This window comes from Magnolia sinica, chromosome 3 (assembly GCF_029962835.1).
Source record: "Magnolia sinica isolate HGM2019 chromosome 3, MsV1, whole genome shotgun sequence".
NCBI classification, from domain to species: domain Eukaryota; kingdom Viridiplantae; phylum Streptophyta; class Magnoliopsida; order Magnoliales; family Magnoliaceae; genus Magnolia; species Magnolia sinica.
In genome coordinates, this window is record NC_080575.1 from 57,704,035 (window position 1) to 57,714,330 (window position 10,296).

At 42.0% G+C, this 10,296-nt stretch overlaps 1 protein-coding gene across 1 annotated transcript; it reads left to right on the forward strand.

Annotated features, from left to right (window-relative positions):
- Positions 1 to 8,958: 8,958 nt before the first annotated feature.
- On the forward strand, positions 8,959 to 9,828 carry LOC131238889 (uncharacterized). Its single transcript, XM_058236478.1, has 2 exons — positions 8,959 to 9,201; positions 9,385 to 9,828. The coding sequence occupies exons 1-2, from the start codon at positions 8,959 to 8,961 to the stop codon at positions 9,826 to 9,828; spliced, it is 687 nt and encodes a 228-aa protein (XP_058092461.1).
- The last annotated feature ends 468 nt before the right edge of the window (positions 9,829 to 10,296 follow it).

Genomic DNA, 10,296 nt, shown 5'->3' on the forward strand with positions numbered 1-10,296 from the left:
GAGGGTGTGAAAAAGTTACTTTTTTGGGGTAGTTATGGTAGGGTATCTCAAAGAAAAAGAAGGGAACGGTAAAAGGTGAGAGGGAGATTCCCTTTTGGTTAGTAAAAATCGGGCGCGGATTAGGTAAAAATAGTGAGGCTCTGATGGCTACTGAGGGGCCATAGTGATTTATGAACTTTATTCACACCGTCTCTTCATTTTTTTCATATTATTTTAGAATATTATTCCAAAAACAGAAATGATTGCAGTCTCAGAACGGCCACACAGTGGTAATTAAATTTCTACCGTTAAAAAATTCTTAGAGACCACGAAAGTTTTAGATCAAGGTTATATTTATTTTTTCACTTCATTCCAGTGTATATGACCATATCAAGGGGTTGGATGGAAAATAAACCACAGATTGGGCCCTAGGAAGATTTCCACGGTGGGCGTCCCTAGCACTGTTGCTTTCTATGGTGTGGTTCAACTGAGTCTTGGATCTTTCTTATTTTTGGTTCGGTAGTCTATAATGATATGAAAAGAGAGATGGACAGTGTAGATAAGACTCATACATTAATGTAGCTCCTCAGTGGCCCTTGGAGCCCCGTCCCGAGCTCCGAATAGGCGGGGTTAGTACCTAATCCGCGCCCATAAAAATGCAGCTGAAATGTGCATATGATGATGATGGGTCAGCGTGGACGTGCCCAGCATCTCATGGGAAGCTTCTTCTTCTCTCAAGGAATAGAATGTACGGGGAGGATTTCTTGGAAGCGGATTGCCTGATGTGTTGAAGTCACCAAGTTCTGTAGGCCCCATGTATTATATCTACACGGTAAATTCATTTGACAACGTCATTTTAGGTTATTAGTTACAAAAATAAGGCAGATTCAAAGGTCAAGTGAACCACATGACAGAGAGCAGCGGGGATAATGATTCTTACCTTCAAAACTTTCAAAAAGGCCCACCATGAGGTTTATTCGTCGCTAGTTCGTGAATGTCACATGGACCTAGGTGAAGGTAAAGAACAGATCTTCAAAAACTTTTGTCGACCTCAGATGGTCAGATCCCTGTTTTCTGTAATATGGTTTACTTGACCTTCATATCTTCGGTTTTTTTTTCTTGGAGCATGCATTAAAATAATGTCATATCATATCTTCTTTCTTTTGACCATGCATTAAAATAATGTCGTAAAATACATGGACAGTGTGTAGTGTGTATATAATACATACGTCCTGGTGGGTCCCACAGAATTGGTGACGTCAATACACTAGAGAGGTGGAGGTGGGTCCTACGGAACTTGTTGACGTAAATACACCAGAGAGGTGAAGGTGGGTCCCACAGAACTTGGTGGCGTCAATACACTAGAGAGGTGGAGGTGGGTGGTGTGGGGCACACAAATAGGGCCCTACATCAAGTCGAGTCGAGTCGAGTCCAGGTAGGTCAAGATTGGCTTGGCTTGTCCATGCTCTCTTCGAATTTTGAGCTCGAGCTAACCATTAGAGCTTGGATTGTTTGTCAAACTTTTTGAGTCGATTTCGAAGCCAGCTAATGGATTGAGTCAAGGCGAGCTTACCTCGAGTCAAGTCGAGTCTGCTCCCAACCCAACCCAGTAACCTGATCCAACCCCCAAATCAAATATTCAATTAATAATAATAATAATAATAATATATACAAATATATAATATTAGATAGAGCCATAGAGGGTACATTGTTGTTGGTGCTAAGGGAGAGAGAGAGAGAGGAGCTCAAGCGCGACCAGTTAGGTAAGATAGGGAAAGGGTAAGAAAGGGACAGACGAGTAAGCTATGGTTTAAGTTTTTTTTTTTTTAAACTAATATATATATATATATATATATATATATATTCGAGTCGAGCCAAGCTCGAGCTTCGAGCCGAACTGGGTTCGAGTCAAGTCAAGTCAAGCTCGACTATGTTCGAACTTGGCTTGTTTTCAAAATGAGTGGGTCATATGAAGCTTGGCTTGCCTCAAGTCATCGTTTAAGTCAAGTCAAGTCGAGCTAGATCGAGCTAAGTCGAGTGAGTTTTTCAAGCTAGCTCGGCTCATGTACAGCCCTGCACATAAGGCAATCCACTTTAGCATTTCTTGAGACCCCGGACTCACCCGAAATGGTGTGGCCCTTAACTTGGGGCTCCTTGATGTCTATATTTTGTATCCATACTGTTCATCTATTTTTCTAGATGATATGAGAGCATTATCCCAAAAATTGAGCAGATCCAATTATCAGGTGGACCATATTATGGGAAACAGTGATAATTCACTGTTAATGGGTCACAAAAGTTTTGGATGAAGCTGATATTTGTTTTACCTTTGTTGACACTTTTGTGACCTTATTAACATATTGGATGGCAAATAAAAAGGCTTAGAAGTTTTTAACAATTGAGGGAATGATCACCACTTATTTCAAGAGTATGGTCAACCTAAGATGTGAATCTTCTTCATTTTTTGGATAATGTGTTAAAATCATTGGGAATATTGGATGAATGGTGTGAATGCAGAATACATAAATCAAGGTGGGCCCCACGGTAAGGGCCACACCTTATTTAGGTGAGGCCGGGGTCTCACCTAATCCGCTCCCGACTTCTTTTAGGTAGGTTGTCAATGGGTTCTCTGCTCCTAGTAGTTGCACGATGGATGGTGTCACTATTTGGTGTTGTTTTCGGCACTAGGCCTGCAAGCGTGCCAAAATGGAAATTGTATCTTCAATTCAAACCGAACAGGCATGCTAAAATGTTTGTATGAGTGTGTTTTGTCATGAAATTGACAAATGGGGAGATTGTCAGTGCTTATGCTTAAGCACAACTAGGATTGTCATATTTCGTAGTCCTATGAGGAGAACAAGCACTCATGAAGATATTCTTCGACAACTCGTGAAGATTTGTGAAACGACTCGTTCAAGCATATCAAGGAAGACTCAACATTTTCAAGCATAAAAGTACATAGTTCAAAGATCAAAACGCTCTGTATGAGTCAACCATCAGGTGGTATAACCTTAGTTTGACCTTAGGTTAGGTGTATTTCACATAACATCATAATGATCATCTTTTATGTAAAAATACACTCAAGTTAGGTCAGCCCGACATCTGGTTCGGTCAGCCTAACTGCCTTCGGCTAACCATACATAATTCGGGCAAGTTTACAAATTGGTACAAATTTTTCGTGGTTAGTTTGGTCGACCCAACCTTGGGTTCGACCAGCTGAATGTGCCCGATCAGCCAGCCTTATTATGTTCGGTTAAGTTTCTAGTGTGCAATCTTTTTCAGATCTTAAAGAGATTTGGCTAGCCAAATTTTTGAAAGATCTTATCTCGCGAAATTTGAAGATCTGTTAGATCATAATCATTAGAATTTGGCCAGCCGAACCTAAAATCGAGCCAGCTGTTGAGGGTCAAATATTGCATATTAGACCCCCGTTATTACCTGATTTTTATGAACATGATAATGTTTAACGTCATATTTTAATCGTGTTTATGTTGCAAGGTAAATTTAGGAGCTTGGACTGAAAAAAGGTGCTAAAGGCGTGGATTTGATGCTCAAGAGTCACTAAGGTAAAGGACGAATCTTAGAGGATCGAGATCGAAGAATTTACACACCAAAGATCCGAGAAAATCAAGTGATCAACGATAAAGAGGCCTGAAAGTCATCCTAAATGCAAGATTATAGAGTTCCCACCATCCGTTTAGCTCGAAACTTTATATCTAGCCTAAGGACCCTAAATTAACTGTACACGTTAAATTTCAGCCATTGGATCTTTGTGGAAGTGGCCCAACGGACAAATCAGCCTATTAAATACTAATCTAGGGCCCACTTGATATCTAGATATACTTCAATTTTGGTCTCAACCCCTTAAATGGGATGAAAAAATGGAGGGACGAAGCGAATTTCTCATAAACATCACAATGGGACATACCTGGAGGGTGTGCATGTGCATAGCACACGTGCACCCGCTGTACACCGAATCAGTAAAAACGATCAGCGACCGTTGACCTGTGAAAATTCAAAAAAAAATCCCCCCCACTATGAAATCAAGAACAGGGAGTTGTAGTCGACTTCTGGTGGCCCACCATGATCATCTATTTCGATGATCCAAGCCGTTCATTACAACCAAGAAGTCAAACCGACCGTAGCCATGGAGTCCTTTTGGTCTCATGCACGTATACACATGCGAATCGCCGTCAAACGCAGGATGAACAGCGGGGTGATTTGATATAGTGACCACACCAAAACTCGACCAAAACCACCACTTCCCAATCGAAATCTCGTTAGGAATCCAATGGACGGGGTGGATTTCTTCAAAAACACCACTGTGGGGCCCACCAAGCATGTCAGCACAAGAAAATTCACAGTTACGCACGTTTAGGAAAACTGTACGTTGTGGGGACGTTGTGTGACCCAGATCAGGTCATATCTGTGATCTGAACCATCTAGAAGATGCAAGAGGGGGTCTTAAACCCCACAATGGAGCCAAATCAAGAGTTTGGGACAATTAGCCATCCTAAAACTCTTCCAAAAGCAAGATTGTCTTTGCGTTTTCTCGCCGTGCATCTGGGATTCTTATTGCGCAAGAAGCTTTCGAAAACTCCTTGTTGCGTATGGTTTGTGCACGCAAAACCCCAATTGACCTACCTTATGTCTATAAAAGGAGAGAATATGGAGAGAGAAGGATCATCCAAGTAGTTATGGAGGAGTGGACGTGAAGAAGGGAGAGAGAGCGTGGAGTGTGGGCCACCATTTAAAAGAGTCTTTTTTTCTTCCCTTTACTTAGTTTATTTTATGTTTTTCTGAGATTTAGTGTAATCATGTCTATGATAAGCTAAACCTCTTAGATAGGGCTAAGAGGTGAAGCTCGTAGCGTGATTAGGATGTTTGCTTTGTTTTGATTAATGTTTTATTGAACTCTTTTGGATTTTAATTTGATTACAAGGAATATTTTTAGTTTTTAATGGTTTGTTGTGACTTAAATTACAATAGATTTACGATAGCTTTGAGTATGTCCTTTCCATTATAGAGATAATGAACTTGAGAACCCTATTGTTCATCATCATCCCTTGAGCATGGTTGGATGATGGAATCCTTTCTAACGTTCATAATTCTCTTAGACTAGTTGTGGATTGCTAAATTGTTGTTATTTGCCATAGTCTCTTGGGCATGGTTCGGTGAAGGAATCACTTCCAAATCTTCACCACTCTTATCTCTTGATGATTAGATCCATGAGATGTTTAGAAATCTGACGAATCTCTTCTTACCAATTGGATAAGATAGGACTCTGATTCCAGTTGTGTCCTTGAATCATGCAAGGTAGCTTCCCAATTGCTACAAGTGGATCCTTAGCACCCTAATTACCACCTTTAAATTTATTAGTTTTTAATTAATCTATTCACAATTACTCTCTTAATTTTCCTAGTTTAGATTACATCTTCTTCTAGTTCTAGTTCTAGTTACTTTCAAATTACGTACAAGGTTCAGTCCTTATGGATTCGACCTCAGTCTTACTGAGATTATTACTACATCGCGACCCTACACTTGGGGTTATGAACAAGTTTTTGTCGCCGTTGCCGGGGATTGACGGTTACGTTTTTCTGAGATTAATTAGTTTTAGAATTAGGTTAAGATTAGTATTTTCTAACTTTAGGTTTAGAGTTTTCTGTTTGAATATTTTTATAAACTAACCTAACTTTCTGTTTTGTAGGACTTTGATATAGACTTTCTAAATTGGTAATCTCTTTCTAATTTTTTTATCTTCTATTTTTAGATTAGGTTTTATCTTCTATTTTTAGAAACTTTCTATTTTTGGGATCTCTTTTATTTTTAGAAACTAACTTACTTTCTAATTTAGGTTTAGAACTTTCGTAATTTGTTTTTTAGAAACTTTCTATTTTCTTTGTTTTTTTTTATAGGAATTTTCCCCTTTTTAGAAACTAGTTTACTTTCTATTTTGGGAATTTTCTAACTTTAGAATTTATATTTTTATAAACTAATTTCTTTTGTTTTCTTTTGCAAGATCTTAACATAGGAACTTCTAATTTGGTAACTTCCTTCTAACTTTCTACTTTCCATATTTGTTGTAGGATTTTTTAGGATTAGGGTTTCACCATATATATGCACGAGTCGGAACATCAATATGCTGAGATGGCTTTTGAGAATGCGAAAAGGTGTGAAGGGATGTATGATAGTTATGATAGAAATCAACCTATGTCTCAAAACTTTTCTTAAACTGTTATCACAAACCGACCGAAATATAATGTTCCACTGGTTAAGAAGTCCTTACATGATCATATGAGGGAGAATAATTACACCCCACGAATTAAGGAAATAGTGTGTGAATGTTCGGGTTATCAGACTTATAGGAGTGATAATTATAATCAACCATCGAATAAGAAGAAGACAATGAGAGATTATATTATGGGTGATAATATGTATCAATAACCATCATACTCTCCCACCTATGATCCGTATGACTATAACCAGTGGAAACATCAAATTTGGGAAGATGAAGCAACAACATGTTATAATAATTATTCTCTTGGATACCCTACCTTTGAGATCCAACCATAAATAATCTAAGAGGATTCATTTCAGCGTAACATGGACTATCTTGCAGAAATTAGAAAAACATTAGAAGCGATTAATTTGTGCATTGATAAGATAGTGGAGGCTCATTCATCCCAACCACAACCCAATCTGGAAACACAATGCGAGGAAAGTGATCTAAACTCGCTTGTGGAAAATTCTGGAATTTGGAATGAGGAGTTGGATTCCATTAATGAGTATATGGTTCAATTCCCTGAAGAGTTGATCTCGATGACGGTTCAAAAGAATGATCAAGAGACGTGGATGTCTTTCTTTTAAATACAATGATAATGACACACTTCGCTCACATGACACACTTAGTTTCAATGATGAGGAAGAGGTTAGTTTATTCGAACCGCCTGACCCCCAGGTATAAATACCAAGGGACCCCATTGCAATAGGTACGTAATATCTCACACCCTCTCTCTACATTACGCGACTTAGACCCAGATTCCCTAGCTTGACTTAGGCATCGGGGGGTCCCCTGTTTAAGTCAGGGTCTCCTTTGCTCACCTTTATGTATAGGACCAGGGTTCGTTCGAGGTTCGCAGCATTAAGTGGAGGGTGGTCCAGATTTTGACCTCAATATTTTTTGGCGCCGTCTGTGGGAATTCAAACAAAAAGTTAGAATATTTTATCAGAAATGGTGAGAGGAAAGAAGAAGGTTACAGCAGTAGGGCCCAAACCTAGCAGACAACATCAGTCTTCTCCGTTGTTACATACCGAATCGGCTCCGATAGGGCCATCCCAATGGACTCGGAGCCGAGGAGGAAAGTACAAGGTGTTACAAAATGAAGTCCAGATGCTAAAGGACGAAATCAGCCGAATGAAAGCGCAATAAAGCTAACAGCCACCTCTTAACATGGTGCAAGCCACCCCGACACCCAAGGAATAACCGCAGCAAGTCAGTTCTCGGGTCAAGGGGTCCCAGGCACAGTCCACACGAGCTCCCAACCCTACACAGAATGTAGTATCCCAAAATCAGTTCGCCGGAGTCCCGGAACCTGCTAGAGATGTGGAGCTATCCTATTTGTCCGCAAGTTCAGCTCTGACTCCCACTGACCTCTGCCATCGGCTGGAGAGGAGAAGACACGGCAGAGCGCCTGAGGTGGCTCAGGCCCCTTAAGAAGTAGTAGCTGAGAATCAGAATCCTTGAGAGGCTCATCTTAAGGAACTTCGTGACCAGATCAAGACATTGCAGAAAAACTAGCAGCCCGCATCCATCCCGACTGCAGTCCAGAAATTATGGATGAGGTGATGTCGCAGAGGTTCATGATGCCCCCAGTCATCCAATAATCTGGGTCTGGAGACCCGTCAGAACATGTGGAGTCCTACCGTTCGTGAATGTAAATCAATTGGCCACGGACGCAATGATGTGCAGGGCTTTCTCAATAACCCTCTTCGGATCTGCTCAGAGTTGGTATCGACAGCTTAAGCTAAAGTCGATTGGCTCCTTCGCAGAGCTTAGAAGATTATTCCTTACCCTGTTCATCTCTGGTAAGAAGAGTCAGAAGCCGACTACTCATCTGTTCACCCTCAAGCAGGGGAACAAGGAGTCATTTAAGGACTTCATCACCCACTTTAATGAAGAGGTGTTGTTAGTGGACGACTACGATAACAAGATGTCACTTTCTGTGATATTCAGCGGACTCAGGGAGAGAAAGTTTGTCTTCTCAATTGGGAAGAATCCGCCAACTACTTTGGCCAAACTCATCAGCTGAGCTCAGAAATACACTAATGCCAGGAGTTCTCTAACTCCCGCAAGAATGTCCAAGTTGTGAGCAGTCGTCCAAGGAGAAGAGACCGAGGAATGAAGAGCCTTAGTCATCTAGCAAGAAGCCAGATGATCGAGACTCTCACGATTGCCGACCGAGTAGGAGGTCTGAGAGAAAGTTCCGCTCCTGCACCCCCCTCAACACATCTACGGAACAAATCCTGTTAGACATGAGGGATCAGAAACTCCTGCAGCAGCCAGTTTGCATGAAGGCCGATGCAGGACAGCGAGACAAGCACAAGTACTGCCATTTCCATTGCGACCATGGTCACAATATGAGCGACTGTGTGAATCTCAAGGACTAGATCGAGACCCTCATCCGTAAGGGTCATTTATGACAATATGCTAAGGAAGAGAAGTCGACTCGGAGAGAAGAACAACCAAGCAAGATTACGGAAGAGCCTGCCAAGATCTGCACTATCTATGGTGGTTCATCTGGTGAAGGTGACTCGAATAGGGCTTGCAAAGCCTATTCTCAGAACTCGGACCCTTAGCATTATGTCCACCTGACCAAAAGGTCAAGGAAAGAACTCCAAGTGAGCCCCTGCAGTTTGACCTTCAAAGAAGACGATGCATGTGGAATTCAACGTCCACATGACGATGCTCTGATAGTGGCTATGACTATAGCTAACTACAAGGTTTACCACATCCTGGTCGATATCAAAAGCTTGACCGACATCATCTACTCTGAGGCGTTTGAGAGAATGGGGATTGACAGGTCACACCTCCGACCTATGAAGACCCCCCTGCACTGCTTTGTTAGGGATAAGGTGATCTTCGAGGGAGCCATCTCCCTCCCCATGACAGCAGGGGAAGGGCAGCATCAAGTCACACTTCTAGTCGACCTCCTCCTTGTGAACGTACTGTCGGTGCACAATGTTATATTGAGCTGACCTTCCCTTAATGCATTGAGGGCGGTCGTGTCCACTTATCACCTCATGATGAAGTTCCTCACCAAAGGAGGAGTCGGATATCTTTAAGGAGATCAGTGCGAAGCCTGGAGATGTTACTTTGTGGCAGTGAGAAAGGGTTCAGTAAAGTAGGCCCTCACCATCAACGTCCTCGACTCTAGAGCTCCTATAGAAGATTCCTCCATGGAGGACTTAGTGACCGTCCCACTCAAAGAAGCCAACCTGAGCAAAATGGTTCTGCTCGGATCGTCGATGAATTTTGAGCAGCGGTCTCAGATGCTGGCTTTCTTACAGCAACACAAGGATGTCTTCGCCTGGTCACACAAAGACATGCCAGGCATCTCTCTCGAGGTTATGGTCCACAAGCTGAATGTGAACCCAAATCATAGACCGATGAAGCAAAAGAGGAGGGCGTTCGACCCCAAAAGATACTCTGCCATAGTAGATGAAGTGTCGAAGCTCCGCCTGTTCTGGATTGATCAACTGGTGGATAACACAACTGAACACGAACTGATATCCTTCTTGGACGCTTACTCCGGGTATAATCAGATCGCAATGCATCCTCTAGATAGGTAGTAGACGACCTTCGTTACAGATAAAGGTCTCTACTGTTACCGGGTTATGCCCTTTAGCCTGAAGAACGTCGGGGTAACATATCAAAGGCTTGTGAACTAGATGTTTGCCAAGAAAATTAGTCAGACCATGGAGGTTTATGTTGATGACATGCTGGTGAAGAGCGTCAAGGCGTCAGACCATATTGTGGACCTCGGCGAAACTTTCTCGATTCTTTGAGAGTACCGTATAAAGTTGAACCCCGCCAAGTGCGCCTTTGGAGTTGGCTCAGGCAAATTCCTCAGGTTTCAAGTTAGCCAGAGGGGCATCGAGGCAAATCCTGAGAAGATCAAGGTGCTGCTTGACATGAGCTCACCTCAAACCACAAAGGAAATCCAATTCCTTACTGGTCGGGTGGCAGCACTCGGTCGATTCATATCCCGAGCCACGGATAAGTGCCTCCCCTTCTTCCAACAGTTGAAGGGTCATATG

Bases quoted from the DNA above. Each gene is read 5' to 3' on its own strand.
- LOC131238889 (XM_058236478.1), top strand. From the start codon at position 8,959: ATGACTATAGCTAACTACAAGGTTTACCACATCCTGGTCGATATCAAA. The intron at 9,202-9,384 runs GTACTGTCGGTG...TCAGTAAAGTAG, and splicing joins TCGACCTCCTCCTTGTGAAC to GCCCTCACCATCAACGTCCT.